The sequence below is a fragment of the Pleurodeles waltl genome, chromosome 11 (assembly GCF_031143425.1).
Source record: "Pleurodeles waltl isolate 20211129_DDA chromosome 11, aPleWal1.hap1.20221129, whole genome shotgun sequence".
NCBI lineage: Eukaryota > Metazoa > Chordata > Amphibia > Caudata > Salamandridae > Pleurodeles > Pleurodeles waltl.
Window position 1 is genome coordinate 203,386,483 of NC_090450.1, and position 24,019 is coordinate 203,410,501.

At 43.5% G+C, this 24,019-nt stretch overlaps 1 protein-coding gene across 1 annotated transcript in view; it reads right to left on the bottom strand.

The window, feature by feature from the left end:
- DNER (delta/notch like EGF repeat containing) overlaps positions 1-24,019 on the bottom strand; it is a 1,195,805-nt gene that overhangs the window by 107,137 nt on the left and 1,064,649 nt on the right. Inside the window, exon 10 of the mRNA XM_069213419.1 lies at positions 4,602-4,715. Coding sequence (XP_069069520.1) covers positions 4,602-4,715 — 114 coding nt within the window. The remainder of the gene's footprint in view (positions 1-4,601; positions 4,716-24,019) is intronic.

Genomic DNA, 24,019 nt, shown 5'->3' on the forward strand with positions numbered 1-24,019 from the left:
TCACATTTCAAGAGTACAAAACCGTAGAAATTCAGTAGAAGAGTTACATCAAGTAACTATAACTCGTGCCCTGAGGTAACTATAAATCGAGACCCCGCCATGCACAGTTTTTTATTAAAATGTTTTACTGCAAATTTTACATTGATATTATCAAGGATGTTATCAAAGATGTCATGGGTGCCGTAATTGTTGGGTAATTAGCATTGCATGGCGAGGGTGCGAGCTAGAGTTACTGGAGGTGAGTCTAACTATAACTGCTGAATTTCTATGGTTTTGTACGCTTGAAATGTGAGCCTAACTATAACGTCCCTCTAACTTTTGTTTTTTTAAGTGAATTTCTATGTTTTAAAAAAATCCATTTCCTAACTATAACGTCCCTGTAACCTTTGTTTTTTTCAGTAAATGTCTATGTTTTTTTTAACATCTAGTAATTTTCATTACTATACGTTAATTCAATCACGGCCGTGCACGGCTGAAGGTCCTGATGTTAACCCCCTATAAGCACCCAAACTTGCACCGTAAATGCCCTTCACCCATGCGCAGGGAAGGTTGCCTGCAAGACCTAGCCTGCAGCGAGACCCTGCAGCCAACGCCCCGTAACCACTGAACCGCATGCCGTACATGGGCCTTTTGCCGTGCGTGTGGGAGTTTGCTGTGGCCTTTCTGGTTATGAGAATAGATGCAAGAAGGTGTATCTGTGGGTGAGAATGGCTGTCAGATAGTCTGTCTGGGTGTGAGAGTGCATACATCAGTGTTTTAGTGGGTGTGTCAGTGTGTGTGCAGGTCTGTGAGTGGGTGCACAAAGGTGTGAGTGGGTGTGTGAGTGTCTAACTGGGTCTGTAAGTGGGTGCGTGAGTGTCTGAGTGGGTGTATGAGTGGCAGCAAGAGATTGAAAGAGAAAGAGTGAGAGGGAGAAAGAGATTTTTTTAGGCTTTGATGTGTTTATATACTTAAAATGTCATTTTTGTTTAATTTAAAAATGAAAATGTGTTTTTTTATTTTTAAGAAATAAATTCACCTTTAATTTTTTGCTTAAACATTTGTAAGTTTTGTTTAAACAAGAGTGAAATGAGCCCAGTTGAACTCGAACCTTCAGTGCTCAGTGTGAAAGTCTTTGAATTTCCCACTGAGCTATATTTATTTTATTTTTCAGCCCTATTTTTTCTGCCCTTTTAGGGCTATCTGGGACCGTGGGGGGAGCCCTCAAGGGTTCCACCATGGTCCCTATACGTTTAAAAAAAAAAAGAAATTATTTCAAAACAAGCCCTCTACAAGTTATCCAAGACAGCAGAGTTCTCAAGGACTCCCCCGCGGTCCCTACTTTTTTATTTTATTTTTTATAAAAAGCCCGTACAGGTTAGTTGGCCCTACCTTAAGGCTTCCCCAGCAGTGCCATTGCTTCAGCAAGCACAGAACTGCTTTGACAGCAGCTCCCTGCTTGTTGAAGCATTTTATCTCTGTCCCCTGCACGCGTGCAGGGGAGAGAGATGAAACTTTGGATTTTGACAGTGGAACCTGTCAAAACCCAAAATTTTTGCATACTGCTATGTCCTGGGGGTTGGCACCACCGGGACATAGCAGAAGCCGGCCCGGGGGGGGGGCGGTCCCTAGGGCCAAGCAGTCCCCCTCCAATTTGAAGATAGCCACAGGGGGTGATGGTCCCTGGGGCTAATGGGGGTCCGAAACAGACCCACTTTTCATTGTTTTCTATCTGCCCCGGACGGTGGTGGTCCCCAAGGCGCGAGGGACACGGCTCCACCACTCATAAGAAGCCCTGGGGCGTGGTGGAGTGCAGGGATCCCATAGGGACACCCTTTTTAAAAAATATACATATCTGCCCCTGAGGGTGGTGGTATCCGGGGCGTGTGGAGGCAGCAGGCCCCCCTGCATACATAAAATGGAAAGCCCTGGGGAGCCCATATACAAAGATGAAATCCCTGGGGAGGTGGCAGGCCCCCCTGCATTTTTATTTTTAAAAAAGCCTGGGGAGGTGGCTTTCCCCAGGGCAGTGGGGGGGCCAAGGGCCCTCCTGCACATTAAAAAGTGACAGCTCCAGAGAGGTGGTGGTCCCCAGAACTGCGGGGGCAAGCCCCCTCTACTAAATTATTTGTGTCTATATAGAAAATACCAGGGCAGGAGCCCGTGCTTGTTTTTTTTTTCTTATTGTTTTGCAGTGAATTCCCGAATCTCACAAACTTGTGGCAAAAAATAATTAAAAAAAATGTTTTTTCTTTCCTCTGGGGGAGTCCCTCTGGGACCCCCAACAGTGCTAAGGGGTCAGGGTGCCCCTCCTGTCCCTCTTTTATTTTATTTTTACTTCTTTTTTGGGACTCGCCTCAAGCCAAGTCCCAAGACTGCTGCCAAAACTTCCTGGTTTGAAGTGTTGGCAGCCAATCACAGCTGGGCTTTTCCCGGCACAAGCTCGTCTTTGTTTGTGAATACTTCACGGCCAGAGATATACAAATCTGAATTTCCGTAAATCTCTCAAAAACTACTGAATGGATTTACTTCAAATAAATAAAAGCATAATCTGCATACCGATAGCTAGCGTTCTGCCAAATTTGGTGTAATTCCGTCCAGTGGTCCGGCCTGTAGTCGTGTCTAAAGAATCCTATGGAAATTAACAAGGGAAACGCAACTTTTTTGTTCCCCCTTTTTCTCGGCCCCTGCTTGACGGATCCCCCAAAACTTCCCATACCCAACAATTTCTTTGGCAGCATTTGATGAATCTTCACGAAATTTTTTACAACAAAGTGGGCAGGTGATTTTTGGTGTGCATGGAAAGTTTCGGGGTGATCCGTCAAGTGGAGGCCGAGAAAAAGGGGGCTAAAAAAAGTTGCGTTTCCCTTGTTAATTTCCATAGGATTCTTTAGACACGACTACAGGCCGGACCACTGGACGGAATTACACCAAATTTGGCAGAACGCTAGCTGTCGGTATGCAGATTATGCTTTTATTTATTTGGAGGAAATGTTGTGTTTCCCATGTTAATTTCCATAGGATCTGTCATATCTACAGCCTGAACCGCTGGACAGAATTACACCAAATTTGGCAAAAAGCTAGCTGTCAGTACGCAAATTGTGCTTTTTGTTAATTGGTGTAAATACATTCAGTAGTTTTTTTAAAATGTAGGGAAATTCAAACTTGTATATCTCTGGCCATGAAGTGTCCGCGAACAAAGACGAGCTCGTGCACGGAAAGCACTGCTCTGAATGGCTGCCAGCACTTCAAACCAGGAAGTGTTTGCAGCCATCTTAGGACTCAGCTTTACAGTCCCAGTACAAAAACTAAAAAAATAAATAAAAGGCTCAGGGTAGAGGCACCTGACCCCTTAGCACCCCCAGAGCAAAAAAGCAGTTCTTAAAATTATTTTTTTGCCGCAAATTCACAAGATTTGCAAATATACAGCAAAAATAAAAATAAAACAACAAGCGCGGGATACCGCACTTTTTTTTTATAGGTCCCTGGGTGGGCAGGTCACAGCCCCCCCACAGCCCCCAGGACCACCACCTCTCTGGAGCTTTCATTTATTTTTATATGCGGGGGGCCACCACCCCCTGGAGCTTCTATTATATCATGTGTGGGGGGCCCACGGCCCCCAGCATCCCGGGCATCACCACCGCTATTAAACTATATGTGGGGGGCCATGGCCCCCCTGTGCCTCAGGGACTACCACCCCCTGGGGCTTTGTTTAAAATATATGCGGGCCCATGGCCCCTCGCGTCCCAGGGAATATCCCCCCCACCCAATGTGGTAAAGATAAAAAGAGTGAAGGGGGTACATTTCGGACTCCCATGGGCCCCAGGGACTACCATTCCCAGGATATTTTTATGTTGGGGGAGCGCGTGGCCCTCCTTGTGGAGCCACTGATGGCCCTGGGTACCGCCACCTCCCCACCCCAGCTCCCACTGTCAAAATATGAAGTTTCATTTCCTTCATAAAAGGATGTCTGCATTGATGGGTTTGATTGTTTCACACCGAAGTGCCAAAGCGTCATTTTGAAATTATTGTTTATGTGGCAGGGAGCTGGCTGGGACGGCGGGGCCTTGAGGCTCCCCCCACGGTTCTATTGCACACTGGGGGCACCCAGGAGAGATGGCTGGGCCCCTGGGGACACAATTGAGCCAGAGGTGGGGGCCACGTGGCACCTCTCCTCCATTTATTTATGGACGGGCCCCCGGGGATGGGGTCCAAGGCTGAAATCAGCCTGGAGAGGGAGGCCACGTGGCCTCCCCTCCTTCATTTATTCATGGCTGGGACCCGGGGATGGGGTACCAGGGGTTGAAATCAGCACGGGGAGGGAGGCCATGCAGCCCTATTAAACAAAGACTGGGCCAAAGTCAGCCTGGGGAGGGGGCTACGTGGCTCTCTCCCCTAGAGTCCACAAGCTCCCTTTAAATTACTACAGGTATGCAAATGTGCAAATCACCTGGAAGCTCCACCCGCTTGGCACAACGAAGACAAAGATCTTGTATTTGCATATTGTAGACTGCTACATTTCACGCAAGAAAGAAAAAGACAGGTGTTTTTCATGTGGTGTTTCCAGTCATCCGTTCCACGGTTTTAAATATACACATTGTCAAACAAGTGTCATTACTTGCCTGTATATCCAGGTGAACAAATGCATGTGGCATTCGGTCCCTCGCTGTCACAGGTGCCGCCATTTTGACAGCTGATGTTAACACAGGGGTCCTTGTACAGTTCACAGTGTCTTCCTAAAAGTAAATAGCATGAACACATGCATTTAGTGTGGCCCATCATTTTCCATCAGACTGGTATTATTCTGTACAAATGGAAATCTTAGCAGTCTCCTACAATTTAACATAAAGCTTTAGATAGTTTATATTTTGATTGGCATGTTTAAATTAATGATGCAGAATACAAAGTCATCAGATTAGCAAAATACAAGAACTGAAATTACTTCAAAAACCTTTCACCAGAACATGTTATACAAAATAACAATCATTGTCATAGCCAGTAAATCGGCTTTGGCAAGCTGGTGTGATGGTTACATTTGTGTTTTTTTTTTTATATTACAAGCATACGCCCCACCAATGAAAAATAAAAATGCCACCAATGTAACGTTGCAGCAATATACATGCAAATTTTGCATTTTTTAAAAATTAAATTAATAAAAACATTGCATATAATTATAAAACAAAAACTTAGTGCTTCTTAGCAGATCACTATATTTAGAACAGGTGTAGACGTTCACTTTGTGTTCCAATGTACATCACTGGAGTATTTGATTCTTGTTGTCAGAAAGAAAAGGTACTATTGGCTTTGATTTATTGTAACTTGAAGACATAATTTAAACATAAGAGGATGTCTAAAAAGTACAAAAATAAAGAATGGAAAGAAAGAAATCGTCAAAGTGAATTATTGGCCAACCATCCCGGATCTAAAGTGCTCCTATATAAGGAGTATATGCACATGTACTTGGCCAAACTGCTATCATTTGCAGGCCAAGAGAGCAAATGGCAGACGTGAGATGACCCATTGCTCCATGCTGTATGCTATGAAGGGCAGAAGCAAAATGAGAATGACAGTTAAACAGACCAATGGATAAAGAGGGGTGACTCAAATCCCCATCATGTATGCATATAGGGTTGGAGTTTAATTTACAAATATTGTCTTGACTACATGAGGCTGATGCAACAGCAAAAGCTTTTTCTAGGTCAGAAATAATATTGATTTTTGTCTATTCTCAGTTTTAAAGGATAATTAAACATTTAGGGCCTGAGTCACAAAAGATAAACTTGCACTTTAGTGAAAGTTGACAATGTTTTGCTATTCACAAACAAATGTTACAAAAAGTATCTTTATGACTGTAGAGTCTCCACACTTGTGCCGTAGACTCTAAAAATATAGAACAGTTGTAAAGATACTACTTTTAAACTAGTCTGCGAATACCAAAAAATTGTAAACTTACACAATTCTGTAAGTTTAGCTTTGTAAATCAGGCTCTTAGTTAATAAAAGCAAGCTAGTATTGGCTATTTCTCCATCCACTGGTATGGACCCCATATTTTTGTGCATGCCTTCAATAGTTATCTCCACTGAGATTGAGACCTGCATTTTCTAGCCTTTCTGTGGACTCATCCCAATCAATAAGACAGATGCCCACACCATGCCTATGGGCAATGGGGTTATTGCCAAGAAGACGATGCCAAGAATTTTAGATTTATTCTGTTTGAAGGTTCCAGGGTAAGGTCAGTGTTGTGCACATCTATGGGCTGGATTTAATTTAATTTAATAGATATTCGCTCAAAGAATGCAGAGGATGAGTAACAGGTCTATGACTGCCCTAAAAACTTCATTGTCACCTACATAAGGATGGCATTGCTGTCTTTGGTGCTGCATGTTAGGACTATCAATTTCACAGTGGGTATGATCTGCAGATGCTCTAGAAAGCTATGCTGCCTGTCAGGGCTGCTTTGTAGCAGAAGGTAAAGGGATTTGTTGTGGCCTTGTACACAAAGATGGCAGTTGTAAGAGACAGTCTTTCCTAGCAAAAAGCAGCCCATAGTCAAACGGGATCCTGTATGCCACTTTGGGGTAGAAAGGGATGGCACTTGCAACATCTGACTTGTTCTTTGGTGCCTCTTGCACTGTCCTGGCTGCCCTGGGCCCCAGTAATCTTGAAGGCAGAAGCAGTATCAGATATTTTAACTTTTCATGGTTATGAACACCTGATATTTAAATATTTGGGGGTGCGAATTTATAGGCAGAGATAGATCTTCTGGAAGGTAATGTGAAGCACCTATTGATAGACTGAGGACCGGGAATAAATTCTGGAATAGTCTTCCCCTCTTCGTCACTGGCAAGGTAGCTACTTCTAAGATGGTTATGCTATATTTATATTACATATTTTTAAAGAGTTAGATGGAATGTTGGTGGAATTAATATGAGGATCTACAAGACCCAGGGTTGCATTAGTGAAATTTACACCGCTGGTGATGGAAGGGGTGTTAGCAGTACCTGATTACAAAATAGTACATATTGCAACACAATTACATTGGATGATGAGGTGGATGAATGGGAGACTGACAGGAGTGATAAGGGCTGGTATTGGCACTCCATCTTTGATTGACTATCCTGATACAGACTAAGGCCCTCATTACGAATCTGGCGGTCTTCAGACTGCCAGACTTGCAGTGGCGATCTCACTGTGTGGAGCCAGTGGTAAAGACCGCCGATTTACGATTTGTGGGGTTTGGCTGAAGCCAAACCTCCACAACTCTGCCTGGCCCGCCGGTGTGGTTGCACTGCCACGGCCAGCGGTGACCACCCCCAATCTGGCAGCAGGCCTCAGGCCGTTGTCCGGATTACGAGGTTGCACACCGCCAGGCTTTCCGTGGCAGTCACCCCGCCACAAAAAGCCTGGTGGTCACGCACCCGGCGACAGGAATCTTCATTCCTGTCACCGGCACACACACATCACCACACATGCCCACATCCCCCCACCAGTCCATACACTCACAGGCATCCCCCAACCCTTCACGCACGCATGCATTCACATACACACCCATTCAGCATACGCATACATGCACTCAGACACACCCACTCACTTGCATTCATCCATACAGATACCCCCATACACCTGCACACACATACACATACACTGGCAGACACGCACATATTTAGCACCCACTCCACAAACACACACACATGCACCCAAACACACCACAGACCCCCCCTTTCAGACGCCCCCTTACCTCTTACATCGAGGAGAACGCCTGGGAGGGGATGGGTCCTGGCGGTCTTCCCTCTCCGCCATCACCACGCCAGCAGGACACCGCCGAGCCGTATTACGGCTTGTAATATGGCTGGCAGAGTGCTGCTGTTGTGGCAGTGCCGGCGAGGGAACAGCTTCTGCACCGCCAACTGCCAGAACAAATAATGGCTGCTCTCTACCTCAAAAATGACGGCGAGCAGCCACCACTCTTAATATGGCGGTCTGCTGAAGGTCGAATGGAGGGTTTGGCTACGGCGGAATCGCTGCCAAAGTCGTAATAAGGGCCAAAATATGTGAAAAGATCCAACCAATGAGGTTAGCAATAAATGAGTCTAAGTTGAGAAGATGTCTTAATAGGACCAAAACAAATTACCCTTATGGACCGGAGTCCCTCTGTTGGATGCAATGTATTTCAACACAATGGCAATTGGGAGGGATTACACAGATGGGAACACCAAGGACTACTAGTAGTAGTGGGCTTAATAGTGGGCTGCATTGTGAGAACCTTTCAGGACCTGGTTGATGATATTGAGCTCCCCTCAAGGCATTTTCATCGATATAAAGTGATTAGCCTGGTCATCAGAAAGATGTGGGGATACAAAGAGGACTGCAACTATTGCCCACAATAACAGACAGAAGAAAAGGGGTGTCACAATTGTATTTAGCTATATTAATTCTGGCAAAAGGGGCACTAAATTAACTAAAAAGTAAATGGAAGAGGACATAGGATGGACAATGGGAGGCTCTGAATGGGAAGACTGATTGTTCTCTGCTGATAGAATCTCCAGAAACGCAAGCTTAAATTGATTCAGCTTTAATTTTAGCTTAGAACAATTTTAATGTCAGATCAAATGAAGAAATATTACATCAATGCACAGGCATGTTGCGCAAGACGTAATAGAATAGATGCAAGTTTTCTCCACATGACATGGGACTGTCCTAATATGAAGGATTTTTGCTAGCCATTCAAAGATTTGGTTAACTTAGCCGCAATCAGGCAAGTAAATTGCACAGCAGAGGTAAGTCTAATGAATGACTATTCACACCCTAGAGCAAAAAGGCTCACAACCAGGGGCCATATTTATAGCCTGGTTTGCGTTGCTCTTGCCCCATGCAACTTTAAGTGAGATTTATTAAGCTAATCAAGGCCACCTTGCGTGGCCCTGTGTGGCTTGATAAATCTTGAGGAATATAAATCCTTAGACCAAGTCAGAGTCAAACTATGAGCTATGGGGGTTCCCTACATGCTCTTGTATCCTGCTGAGGTACAAGTGGTTCACCAGTCCAAGATGCTCTTTTTCGATTTCCCAAAGGAGGCATGGACCTGGCTGACCGAGCAGGAGTTGATTGTTCCCAACTTGTCTGCTCCGTAGGGCAACTCAAGTCCTCATCAAGACACTACCCATGAATCAGCAAAACCAAAGAATAAACACCAGCGGAAAGGCTTGAGACCGCATCCAACGGGACATTATAATCCAGACGTGGCCTCAGAGTCAGAAGAAGAAAGGGGGCCTTGACCAGTGGAAGACAATCTGCAGCCTCAGCCTGACCCTTGAAGGCTCATCAATTGACTCTGGAATATACTAGCGAATATGAGATTCTGACACTGTTTGCACACCAGCACTGTGGTATCCTGATATGGTATAATTCCATTGTAATCAGGAGTGGCATGGCGGGAGACCTCTGGACCCACACAGATGCACCTTCCAAACCCTTGTTGGATAGTTTGTTCTACATTATTTTGGGAGAGGGCGACAAATGTTTCTTCAGGGTGGGAAGCATAAGGTGGAGGGTAAGTGGTTTGGGGTTTGTTGTATGCATTTATGTTCAGTAGGTATTGTTTTGTTTTGCCTTGCCTTTATTCTGTAGTGGTGCTAGGTCAGATGGCACTTATGATGGGGCTCTCACTGTAGGCCTCTTCTGTGTGTTCCCGCCCCTCTATCACAGTCAAGTTACATTAGACCATACCCCACTGACAACCAATTACTTCCCATGACACGAGCATGGCCCAATCTTTTGTGGTTCTGACTTGGAGCGTCAATGGCCTACTGGACCATGTTAAGAGAGGAGTCATTTGCGACACTCTCAAACGTTAGTATTATTACACGAAACACATCCCCAGGGCACCAAATTCCACTTCCTTGCTCGCAGGAGTTATGACAGGGTACATCAAGCGGGGTACTCTAGGGGCTCCAGATGGGTGGCTATCCTCCTGCACAAATCCCTGCCTATGGCTGTGACCAGGCATACTCATGGCAGATATATCCTAGTGAAAGGCACTATGGAGGGTACGTCAAACAATATTTTAAGTATTTACATCCCCCATCAATGCATCAGAAATGCTTAACACTCTTAGGGATCTAATAGCTGCACTCCAACACGCAATCATGATTTTGGGAGGTGACTTTAATGACATAATGGGGTAGAATGACTGGAACGGGCCTGAGGGAGATGCCCCACAATGTGATTGGGAGTTGGCTGACTGTTCGAAGGGAAGGTGTGGCACCCCAGGAACCTGGGCTTTACTCATGCAGCGACCACATATGGCTCACCATCTCGTATTGATTATTTGTTCCTACCTGCTGCTGATCTCCTTCGGAGCACGGGATCCCTGATCCTGTCTTGGGGGATTTCAGATCATGCACCAATTCTATTTCATTTTGATATGCTCCCCAGAGACAATCGTCCGATATGTGCTCCGTAGTGCTTGGTTCCTGACAGAAAAGATCACGGACCGCTTGCAGGAAGAATTCAAAGCCTTCTTCATAGTAAATTAGGGCTTGTTTGACTCTTCCAGACTCTGTGGGAAACGTGCAAGACCTACATGAGAAGTGTGGCTCACTCCTACCTTAAGGGAGCGGATCACGAAAAACATCCCCGGGTGGTCGAGTTTGAACACTCAATATTGCTTCTGGATATTAGGGCATCAGGAACACTTAGTGACTTAGAGACTCAACCACTAGAGCCTAGATCAATCATTACTAGGCCAATTAGGCCTAGACAAGGACGGTAAGTGTTGGATAGTTTCCACCCGTAGGGTCTACGAATGGGGCGATAACTCTAGCAAATTATTACACTGGTTGGCCACACCTCAGTTCAAAAATAGGGTGATACCCTGTATTCTTGGAAGCTCCGGATTGGGTGGAGGACTCTCAGGGGATAGCTGCTACATTTGCCCAATACTGCAGGGAGCTCTATGCATTGCAAATGTGTCTGGACACTTAGATATCATCCCCTTTGGTGGAGGAGCTCTCCCTGCCCCTTGTGTCTCCCCAGGAGGGGGCTGCCCTGGAGAAGGATATCAGTGAAGAAGAAATAGGAGACGCGTTGACTGATCTTAATGAGGGCAAAGTGTTGGAACCAGACGGAAACCCCATAGAGTTTTATTCAAAACTCCACCCCAAGATTACTCCACCCCTGCTTAAATTATATGCAGAAGCTGTGGCCAGGGCCACTTTCCCCCCGAGATAGATCAAGCCACATTTGTGGTTCTTATCAAACCTGGACGCAAACAATCAACTTGCGCATCTTTCCGACCTATGTCCCTCATCAACAGTGACAGTGAGGTCAAGTTTTATGTAAAGCTCCTGGAAAACTGACTGCTGACAGTTTTTCCCAGGCTGGACCACTGCAATAGTGTAGGTTCATCCCCCCACTGCTGCACTAGAAACTCCATTCACAGAGTAATCTTGCATTGTCCTGCATCAGGGCACTGGGTGGCTTGGCAGCCCTTATGTTAATTGGTTTTGAAAAGACATTTGATATGGTTGACTGGATCTATCTTGACACATGTCAGGGTCCCTTATGCAGGCACCCAGGCCCAAGTGAAGGTTAATTGAGTGCTGTCAGATGCCTTTCAGATGATGCAGGGCACCAGGCAAGGGTGCCCACTGACCCCTCTCTTATTTGAACTTGCCATTGAGACGCTGGCAGTATGGATCAGCTGTGATGCTCAGGTTTCGGGATTTGGCTGGGATTTGACATTGGAGGATCGCATAGCGATATATGCAGACAACATCCTTTTACTCATTTCCAGACCAGCAGACACTGGGCCCAGGCTTCCCCAGATCCTAGACATTTTTGAGGAGGCAATGGGGCTAATCCCTATTGGTTCCACTGACTGGGAGACCACTAGGACGAGACCAGGCAATCCCAAATTCCAGTGCGTCGGGATGGTTTTCAATATCTAGGGATTGCACATATCTTTGGAATCAGACCTGACATGGAGCCTAAACTAGGCTCCTGTGCTGCGCAGAGTCAGGGAGAATCGCACTGTACAAAATGATGATCCTTCCCAAATTCCTTTATACTTTACAAAACTACCCTCTGCACATCCCGCAGGCCTGGTTTGACTCTGTGAAGGCTCTGAGACGCAAATTTATTTGGGCCAGTGGCACACCCAGGGTAGTCTTTGATAAATGTACATGGACAGTCTATGATGGGGTCCTCGCCAAAGCGGATGTGTGCCTTTATTACTGGGCAACACAACTACTCCTTATCAATGAATGGTTACATGGAGGGTGCAACGACCCCGCACATAGGGATGAATTGGCTATTCTGGGTTTGGACAGTGCCCTCCACATCTTATATGGTGCCCCCATCCCATCTGGCATTCCAGAGGTAACACAAGTATCACTTTGAATATAAAGAGCAGCACAGAGGTGGCTGGGATGGAACCACAAGTTGACCAAGAAAACCCCAGTGTGGGAGGGCAGATATTTGGATCAGTTGTCCACCCTAGACAGGTTCCAGGGATGGGGCTCCACTGGAATATCGAGGCTTGGTGACACGTGGAGTGGCAGCCATATGAAGGCATTTCATGAGTTCAAGGATGACATCCATGTGCCCACCTCCCAATTTTACCACTATTTACAACCCGGAACGCACTACATACATACCACAGTGCGCTTCAGAACATTCCTGAATATAGCCCCTTGGAAAATAAAATTCTTATGGGCCATTCAGTCAAAAGGGGGATTCCCAAAATTACAAATCCTTAGTGGTGCATTCACCTACGTCATTGACCCCTCTGAAAGAAAAGTGGGGAAGTCAGGTAGAGGAATTGGGTGAGGTGGGTTGGAGAGATGCCTGCATGGCCCATCATACTTTAATGATATCTTCCAGACTCTGCTTTATACGTTTTACATATTTACACCAAGCCTACATGTCTTCCCTCTGTATGCAGAGAGTGGGCCTTACTGCTATAGGTGCAAGGACCCTCTGGAGGATTTTTATCCATATTGTCTGGCAATGCCCAATGATTCAGGTTTATTGGAACGTCATTTTTGCTGTGTTGTCTGTGGATGCTGACCCCATAATCGTTCTGCTTGGTATGCTTGATTACATGGGGGGACCCAGGAGGGCCGAATACTGGTGGATGTGGGCACATTAATAGACAAGGGAGACATTGCTTGTGGCTGGACATCCCCCAGGGCCCCTTCGATAACGGCCTGGACTTGGGCAAGGACTGGTGTGGCAAATTGGAAGAAACTATTTTTGATGCTAGTAGGTGCCACTGCAAATATGATAGAGTCTGGGAAAAATGGTGGGACTACCATGGCTTGTCGAATAGATGGAAGTCGTGGGACGACTCGTAGCAGTGAGAAAGATATGGAGCAGGACCTACTCCATTATCATGAGAAGACAGCTATGCAATGTGATTTGGCATTTATGTTGAGCCAGGCAAATGTTTTGTTGTTAACATGTAAACTTGCAATTAAATGTTGCTATGAAATAAAATCTTGAGGAATGTAATGCAGGGCAAATTGATTGACTACATCATGTTTATTTCTCCTTCTTTTTTCCCAATTCTATGTGTGATGGAAATTGCAGCACACAGAAAGAGGAAAAAGCCTCATAGGATTGTTTTTGTGCAGGAAGATATTCCTTCCTGCACAAAATACAAACCTGTATGTAATGCTGTGTTGGCACTACGCTGCTAAAATGGAGCCAGTGCAGGGGGAAAAGACAAGTATGTGTCATATTGGATAAATACAGCGCATTCCTGCCCTTTCCTTGTGAAGCAGGACAGGGCAACAAGGTGACTTGCTGCGCTACCCTGCGCCACAAGGCCCATAAATATGGGCCCAGATTTATAAGACTGGCATTAGTACTAGTGAGAAGACACATAGGAATGGATTGGACGAGCAGAGAGGCCCTATCAGTAAATGTGTGGCATTACGAAGTTATGAAATGAGCAATTTGTGAAAGTACTCTCATATGGAAGCCAAGAGGAAATCCTAAAGTTGGATTTTGCACAAGCGTGCACACTATACTTAATGAACTTCAGGGAGAGACAGAAGAAAGTCTACAAGTCTGTCAAGGGCGGATAGCACAAGGTCAAAATCATATTGACTCTCTTCCAAGTCTGGGATTGATATATCCTCATTTTTCCAAGTGATAGTCAATATTTCTTTCGAAATGTACAAGATTAATTTTGGGTACCGATATGAACTGGTTTTGTTGAATCAAGTTTTAATTGTGATACTGCAAAGATTCGGTTTCAATTGGGGGTTTCCCTTAACTCAAACTCATCTGGACGATGGTCAAGCAAAGGGGGATATGTTGCCGAAAGGTAAGTAGGCGAGAAATAGGGCAAAAAATAAAGATCGGTGATGGGAGATATGTGCTGAGGTTTGCCCGTATGTTTAGAAGGAAGACTTCGGGAACCGCGTGTAAGAAGAAGAAGGCTACTACAGATTTTTAAATGCGAAATAAATGTTATATTTGAATAAGGCAACTAAAAATGTTCAAATGTGAAATACGTGTTATACTTTAAAAAAGGATATGAATACCTGGGTTCCGGGGTGACAACAGGTGTGCGTCAACAGGTGTGCGTCTGTTTTACGCACCCTCGGGATACATTTTGGTATTACTTTTCCACATCCGGGAGGATCCTGGAACCTACAATTTTTTTAAAATATATGTGAGGGCAGGGGCTAACTTAGAATTAAAGGGATGTGCGTAGAAAGAACGGAAATATGGCCAAACCGGCTCTCTCTAAATCTTGGAATATCTACGCTGCTGATAAAGCTAATTTACTTATGATAAATAAATACATTTTGCCTAAAAGACGTAATAATCGTATGAATCTGCTTCACGCATTTTCTTATACACATGTCAAGCCACATCATTTTCCCATTTCTGTAGAAAAACAAGACATTGAACAGTTGTTTACATCTTCCCATTGTCTGAAAGGGTCTGAAAGTAAATTCTAGAGTTGGGAGTTGCTAACCTTTTCCTCGTGCCAGGCATACCTTGTTAATTGCAGCCTAAAATGCCAACAATCCTGAGCACTCTTCCCATCACCAATAGAATCTAAGGGGACCGAATGGGTAGGAAAGAAATAAGGAGGATTCACAAGGACCTAGGACCAAAGTGCTTAACTGGATATGCTAAGGCAGTTTAGGAAAAGCTATTGTCTGTTGGCATCAGCCCAGTATTGTGCTAGGCTGACATTTCTGAAGTAAAGCTCTCAATTAAGAATCCCTACTCTGTTTTTTAGGGATCTAAAATCCGAAAAACTCTAAGGCCCATATTTATACTTTTTGGCGCCGCATTTTGATGCAAAAACGGCGCAAAGCAACAAAATACAATTGTATTTTGTAAATTTGCACCGATTTTGCGTCAAAAAACGACGCAAATGAGGCGCTAAAAAAGTATAAATATGGGCCCAAGTGTTTCATTGTGATTTCACCACCACAGAATTCTACAGGAACAAGACTCTATGTCGATCTAGTGCAGAGTGCACATACTCATGAATCACTAGAGCTAGTTTAGGTTCTGAACTTTTTCAATGTTTTACCAACTTTCACCAAGACATTTACAAGCCTATTTTGAGTATGTTAAAGGCTCCTATCTTACTATCTTCCACCAGCTTCCACTGAAGAAGTTTGAGATTCGTGACACTTACAACACAAAAACTGATGGAGAAAAGCTGACCAAAGTCTCCAGTTGAAGTGGATCATTTGACGAACGAAGTTAACTTTTTCCTGATCTGAACATTTTTTTTACTTCAAAGGTTTGTGACCTCAACTCCTCCCTTTTCCTACATTTGCAGCTCCAGCCTGAATGACCACCACTGAACTGATTTAAGATGTTTAAAAACGATTAAGTACGAAGGTCAGCTTTTCTTCGAGCTATACGTCAACAGCAGCGTATTCCACTTGTGGCCTAGTCTGCCCCATCATCCAGGTCCCACTTAAAAGACCCATCACAAATCTTAGTCGCATTAATTACTTTTTCCAAGTTCTGTTGCACTTACAAAAGCCATATTTACTGACAATATAATGGTTACCCCAATTACAATGTTAGAATGTTTTGGGGGTGTCGAAGAATACATTTTTACTGTTTTAATTCAATATGTTGGATTGTAAATTATTCTCTTAACCTCTTTTTAAAGGTTTGACCCATGTAGGCCTCAGGACCTGCCTGTACATTTTTGGCTAGACCAAATATACTAAAATATCAGCCAAGGGTTTGTCTAGGAGGTGTCTCTGGTGAGACTTTACAGAAAGGTAAAGAAAAATAATGTGTGTTTTTTATATGGGCCCGACTATGAGTATTTTGGAAGCCTATGCAGAGACTCTGTTACCAGCCACAATCTCCAAAGGAAATTGTGCAATTACAAGTTTCTCCCCTTGAAATGGGGAAGAAATGTATTATTCCAGAATGACAGGCAGAGTCCTGCATGGAGTTCCCTATGCCAGGAGTTGAATGAGCATGTTTACCACCTGCTCAGAACAAGTGGTAATGTCTTCAGGATCTCTGTCCTGGAAGGTTGTAGGGAAAGGGGGTGTGTGAGAAGAAAGAGGGAGGGCAAGGAAGACTGTTGCTTGGCATGGAAAGCATTACATGCACACCATTTCCTTGACTGAGGATCGGATGGGGGCTAGCGGAGGACAAGCGGCTGGGAAGGGGCCCTAATAGGTGCAACAAGAGATCGCTCCGTTTGACTAATGTGTGACTATAAGGGGCATCAATCCCTCCCCCAGACCAGGGGCTAGCCGCCCTTAATGTTTAGGGCCTCCCAGTTTTGAGTAAATACTCAGGTATGCCCTGAGTGTGTTATATATAAGTCTTTCACTGTTAACTAGGGAGAGGCATCCCCTTCACACTATATTAAGGAGGTGATCCCAGGCCCTCATGAATGCCCCAGACCAGTAAAGACTAGAAGTGTTTGGCAGAAACATGTTGGCCCGACTTTGTTTTTATTTTAACAACAGACACCATAATTAAAAGGTGTGATCTACACTGGTGATCTGCTAGGTAATTTTATTCGTATAACTGGATCCCTACATTATCTAGAGGAATATCATTTGGGCACTCCCACAGGGTTCATTTAACCACGAGGTTGAGTCCGCCCAGGTGGTATTATCCTACCTGGGAGGGGATAGTTGGCCAAATGATGAAGCATGACACTATAATGTGTGTGAGACCACCTATTCCGTAAGGAGGAACCCCTGAGATAGGTCCCCAACACACACTTATCACAAACATGCTTTATTTTGACTAGCTCACGGAAAAGAGTGATCTTATCACAGGTTGAACAGGTCCTGAGGGTCTGTTCACTAGATCCCCCCATACCATTTGTGTATTTCTCTAGAAAATGTGTCCAAACTGCAATTTGACAAAGTTGTTCTGGCCACCAAAATTCTGTCTGTTGTTTCTGTATCTGGTGAATCTGGGTGTGAGTAGTCCAGGCCAGTGCTTAATTGTGCTTGTTGTTTCCGGTACAGAGCACCAACACTTATTTTTGAGGGCCAGCACTTAATTTTCTGCTTCAAGCATTTACTGCGAGCAAAAGAGACATATGGAAGGACGGAGGAAGAGAAAAACGAAAAAGTGTCACAATGGGAGAAAGCAGAAAGCTGCAAGAGTAAGCTGAAGAGGCAGGGAGTGGCTTTAAATGGATAGAAGAGGCCCGAGATGGCTTCAGGATTATGCTGCCTCAGATTTCTGTGTTCGCACATTTATTTGCAGCAGCCGCATGTTTAAGAGGATGGTTTTGGGCACAGGCACGTTGTAAGCACTGGTCCAGGCCACTGATAATGCAGAGTATAATTTTATACATTATCTCAGTTCTTGGCTACTTGTAGTAGGAGCCTTAGAGGGAAAAACCATCATGAGGAATAGTGATGCAAGATGTGTATGTATAAATATATATATTTATATATATATATATATATATATATATATATATATATATATATATATATATATATATATATATATATATATATATATGTATATATATATATATATATATATATAACATTTCTTTCTCTCACTTTCTTTCTCTTTTGGGGCCTGATTTTTAACAAGTATCCTAACTTTGGGCAAGCAATAATACCCAAACAAACACAGAACTCCTGCTAGAAGCCACTATAAAATCACGTGACTCACATATTTCAACGACCATGGCGTACTTTCATGTTCATACACCACTGTTTTCCAGCTTGATCTTGAAAACAGACCATAATTATAAAGTGTGAAAACAAGTAAGATATACCTCTCCCTCACTGAAAAATGAGTTGCCCTTCTCATGGTTTAGGGGGACCAATAGGCTACATTGATTAAGTACATACTATCTATATATAAAATTACACTAAGGTATCACGTTTACCTACGTGTTTGTAAAATTACATCCCAAAATGCGCCACTGGACCATCCTGTCCCCTATAGTCTGCTGCTCAACACCTGGCCCTTTTGATTGCTTGTTCTGTAAGTAGCTCCTTAGTATTCACAGCCCTTTTGCAGTTAGTAAGATGGCACTGATGGCCTGTACCTCACTCTGAAACGTGCAGCCCTGACAAGTTCCCCAGTTTATTGAGTGATTAACAGCTCCAGGCGTATTTTAAATTTTTTAATTCTAGGACTAGTACTCTTGTTTATACCATTATAAAACCAGGACTACAAGTCTCAGAATTCAAAATAAAAACCTGGACAGATGCAGCTTATCACGCATGAACCTGGGAAACTTGGCAGCTATTTGTTACCTGTTCCATCTCCACTGTCTCACGATTACTACCAACCAGGCAAAGGCTGGAGGTAGCAACTAGTGCAGAAGGTTAGCTAGCACATTTTGTGCTCAGCTGTAAAGGGGCCCTAGTGCAAAAACTGTTTTCACACTACTTTTTTCACTAGTGTCAGAAAGGAACGTTCCGCCTTTATGGAAATAAAAGTGTATGTATGCCATAGTTTCATCAACCAAAGAAATCTCTCATTTCAATGCAATTTTATGAAGTGCCAAAGGCCTCCAGCCCATAGAGTGGAAAATGAGGTCGATTTAGTGCGGTCAAAATGAAACACTACACAGCTCATCACCCTCATAAAGTTTCCAGAGTGATTTTCAAGCAAGTCACACCATTTGCTAGTATCCCATCAATTTCATTACTTTTTTATGCACTCTGGAAAAACAAATGAAGGACTGGGTCACACTTTCCTGGCACTGGAAGCTGAGACAAAGAGCTAACATGTTTTTACCAATTTATACATTAGTCAAGAGGATTACCCCCAGAGGATCCTGGCTCTAAAACTCGAGGAAGACATATGTACGACTTAATTTACATTTTGTGCCCATTTAATGATCTACTTTGCATGCTCGCTGCAGAGAATCATGCGAATAATTTCTCACTCCAGTGATTCTCTTTTGAAGCAGAAATTACTCAGTTCTGTGATTAATCACCTGGCAGTCACAATGGTAACCAGCTAATTATGATTAGCACAGTCCTCTGGCAAGCAGACACAGCATGAAATGGGTGTATTATGTATTCACTGGATTGAGAAAAGTTATGGTGACATTGTTTTGGTTTGACAGCGCCAGATTCACGAATAAATGCAAAAATCTATGCATCATAAATTCTTGTTGAAGGCTTATTGAAAGACTTTACATAATTTTACGCCTCTACTATGTCTTATCAATAGGCCTGGGGTGGAAGTTCAATTACACTGGAGTAATCAGAGTAATTTCTGTAATTCTGTGTTATTCTTTGATGCGGAATTACCAATGATAACATGATTACGCACGTTCGTGTAATTAAGAGTAAAGTGGGGGAAAATCCTACAGACAAAGCACATTTAGCATGAATGAATGACTGCTCATGTTGCTCTTTATGTTCTGTTTCATTTAGTGCTATTTTCTTACAGTAAAATGCATCCTCACATCCATTTTGGATGTGAGGGTGCATGATATGCTAAGAAACTAACCCTAAATGCTGGGGGTAAGTTGGGGGGAAATCCTGCCCCAACTGCACATTTAGCGAGAGGCTGCTTGCGCTCGCTACTTATGTTCTGTTGCATTTAGCATCTCTTAGTGCAAAATGCATCCTTGTGTCCATTTTAGAATTGAGGGGGCATTTCTGTGTTAAGGAAATTGCGCTAAATGCACAATTACTGTTCTTGTAATATCACATGCAATCTTGCAGAATGTTTGGGTAATTCCACATGATTATGCTACATTGAATTACACAAGTTATGCCCACCCCTATTTACCAAGGCACAAAATCCCAATCAGTGCACCATTGACATAGACATGAAGGATCTCGGGCATCCTCATGGTCATGCTGTAATATTCTAGGGCTCTAGTAAGCGGACAATCAGTTGCATTATGCGCGAGAAAGGACATTTCGTACATGCTCACTTCTCCAAATAACAAATTCCCTCTTTTAATTCATTCCAATCATTCTGCCCCTACTAAAAACACCACTAATCACACAAACACCTAACCCACTTACCACAGCTAATCCCCAAGAAACAAAGAAAGCACATATTACTAATATACTGGTTATTTTACTGAAACTCTAATCCTGGGTTCTGGAGTATGGTGTTTTTTCTGCCGCAGAGTGCTTCAATGTCTCATCTGTGATGTTAAGCACTATGTTTCCCTACACTAATCCACCACTAATCCATCTTGGGTTCTGGAGTAGCATGCTTCTTTACCAAAGAGAACTTCAACACCTCGCAAGGGGTAGTAAGGGCTATATAAGTGCAATTACAATTACAATTTTCATAAACATTTTGTCTCCACAGGAAAAACATTTTTATGTGAAGCAGAAGTGCTTCCTCTTCACCCCTGTGAAATATTAGTGTGTACCTCTTCTATCCCCACAATCCCACTGGAAAAAGACATCCTCCTAGTGTTTGTGGGAAAAGGTCACAAAACGTTTAGGCATACACCCATACACTTGAGCTTGTGGGTATTTATAGTAGTACAGAACAGGGTGATTAATTCTTGTGCATTCAGGGCAGCAACCTAACAAGCTCTTCATGTCTCACTGTTGTATGTGGAGTGTGCCAGTCTGGCTAGGGTCTGACAAATGACATGCTTAGGACTCAAAACTGGATTGGAACTGGATCGATTCTCAAACCTCTGGTCATAATTTTGCACTCCTTCATCCTAGTGGGGGTAGGTGAAATCTGGGTCTATCAAAGAGTGTCAACCTTGATTGCTTTTCCATTTCTTTCCTCACTCATAAGGTGTATTTATACCACTGTAGGCAATATCCCTTTATACAAGGCACACAGCTACTGCCTATGTCGCCAACCCCAGTTCTTCCCCTTTTGGCTTAATTTTATTCATTGACAACATCTCTACCTTGCGCATATTGTCATATGCATTATTGTTCCTTTTCTGACCACTACCCTCCCCTCCTTCATTTGATGTGTACGCACTTAGCACCCCACAGTCCCTCTGGCTAGGCTTGGACTGTTTAAATGACTATGGGGGTCATTACAAGTTTGGGAGATGTAATAGACCGCCTGCCAAACTCCCGCGGTCAGGTTGCTGCCAGTGCGGCGGCCTTCTAGCGGGCCCCATTACGAGTTTCCCGCTGGCCCAGTGGCGAACAGCCTACAACATTGATGCCGGCTCAATCTTGAGCCCGGCAGCAATGTTGCAGTGCCTAGGGTGCACCAGCACCCCTCGAGCCGTTCACTGTCTGCAATGAGGATAGTGAACAGCACATAGGGATGGCCATGGGGGCCCCTGCACTGCCCATGACAAGTACTTGGCGGTAGCTGGCAGAGAGAAGGGTCGTAATCTACAGGGCGGCGCTGCTTGCATCACTGCCCTGGAGGATTAGGACCACCAGCACCGCCATCCCTCCTTTGGAGGTAAACTGGCAGTGCTGGCAGTCTGACTGTGACGCTACTACCACAGTCAGAATGTGGCGGTCAGACTACAGCCAAAACAGTCTGACCACTGCTCTGGTGGAGGTCAGACCGCCACCACGACCCTGGCGGTCATAATGACCCATATATGTTTTATTCCTAATTACAACTATAATTTGCGATTTTATTCTTCACACTTCCTCCTCCATCACACTAGTCTCTGTGAAGAAGTTAAGAAAAAACAGCATGTTGCTGGTCACTGACACATGACACCAAAATGCTACCCCCACAGAATTACAACAAAAACAAAACTGACAACCCTGCATTTCCCCAAGATTTAAGCTTACAAACCATGAGAAAAAAGTGCTTCGCACCCCACATATGAGTATAAAGCACTATATAAATGCCACAATACAATGCAAAACAATGACATCATGTTTAAACTGGTATTTTTCTAAACTGGAAGATATTCTGTGAAAGTAAATAGGATCTGCGGATGACAAAGACTGCTAATCCTGATTTTGTGAAACGAGATTAGAGAATTTCCACCATAAAGCTCTGTTTATAAGGATGCAGTAAAGAGTGATTTAAAGCATCTAGTATGTATTGAATCCAGGTTCACAGTTTTTACAGGGTGCTGTAAATAGCTCGTATTCTGAGTTTTCATTCAGAAAATGGTAAAATACCTATGCAATTGGAGTTTTCTGCATCAAATTCCATATGTATCAGAATTTGCTGCACATTTGTTTCTCAGTCTAATCCATATACAAACTGTTGTGAAGGATCAGAATTTACCCCAACATTCCAATCACGGTCTATGTTGGTACTGAGACTTTATTTATTAATAGTAGTGTACACAATTTTTTAAGCAAAGCAGTTTCTACCACAGATTTCCTATATTGTAAATATTTTCAATGCTGTCAGTAACATAACTTGCTTTTAATAATTAAACAGAGTGACTGAGCTAAGTGCCCAAGGAAGATGACAGTACCCAGTGTGAGTCTCCATGGGACAGAGCAAAGGAAAGCTGTTTGTGGTGGTAATTTGTTATCAATGAAGCATTCTTAAATGGCACAGTGTATCCTTTCTTTTTAATTGTGGCATACTTTTTCTTCATGCTGGATGTCGGTGGAAGTGACTCTTTATCATTTTGACTGGCGGTGCGCATTCCCTCGCCTCAGAAACACCTGATATTTCATAAGACCGGCACATGGGGGATGAGCAGATGCTCCAAATGTATTTGCACTGCATAAAGAACACCAGTTTTCTCCCTCTTAAATTAAGTATGTTTGCCTCTGTTTCAATTTAGACTGCCTGCTCCTCCATTTTGACATAATTGTATATCCAAATGTCACAGGAATACAGCATTAACACTCTCATCCTGTTCTTTCCTCAATAGATATGTATTATATAATGTAAAAACACTGCTAACCATGCGGGCAATGTAATAGTCCTTACCTGTGCCTTTCAAGCTTAATCTTTTGATGTAGTACTAAATCTGCGTTTCTATTTTCCTTCTTTGCTCCTACATGAATATACAATACTCACATTTTCTTCTTAATGAATGGGCAGGTTGAAAATGATCAAAATATCTTTAAATCTCCTTCGCATAGATATACTAGGTCCTGCTCCATAATGTCTTATATTCCAGCGATGGAAGATTCTTGTGCACCCCTACACAAAAACATAGCCTCTAATTCCACTTCATCTTCTATAGTGGCTCCATCGGCTCCATCACCATAATTCCCAGGGAGAGCATCCACTAAAAGACTCAAAAAGGACTCACCATCTCCCACAAAATCTGTTCCCTCTGCTTATATGGATCTGTTACTGGAAGAAATTAGAGTCTTATGACCTTAAATGGAGGAGACAAAAGCAAAACTATAGTGTTTCAGTGACAGATTGTCTCCCATGGAGATGTGCCATTCATCAGTTGAACAACACATCACAGTCTTTACAATACAACCGAGTCAATACTCTTCAGTCACAAGTTTCTACCTTCCAATAAAAAGTGGAAGACCTAGAAAATAGAAAAAGAAGAAACAACTAACAAACTTATGGTCTGCCTGAGAGTTCAGAGGGTGCTGATCCTTTTACTGTCTTCAAATCCTTTATTCCCAAAGTATTAAATATCCAACATCACAACCACTCAACATCCAGTGAGCACAATGTA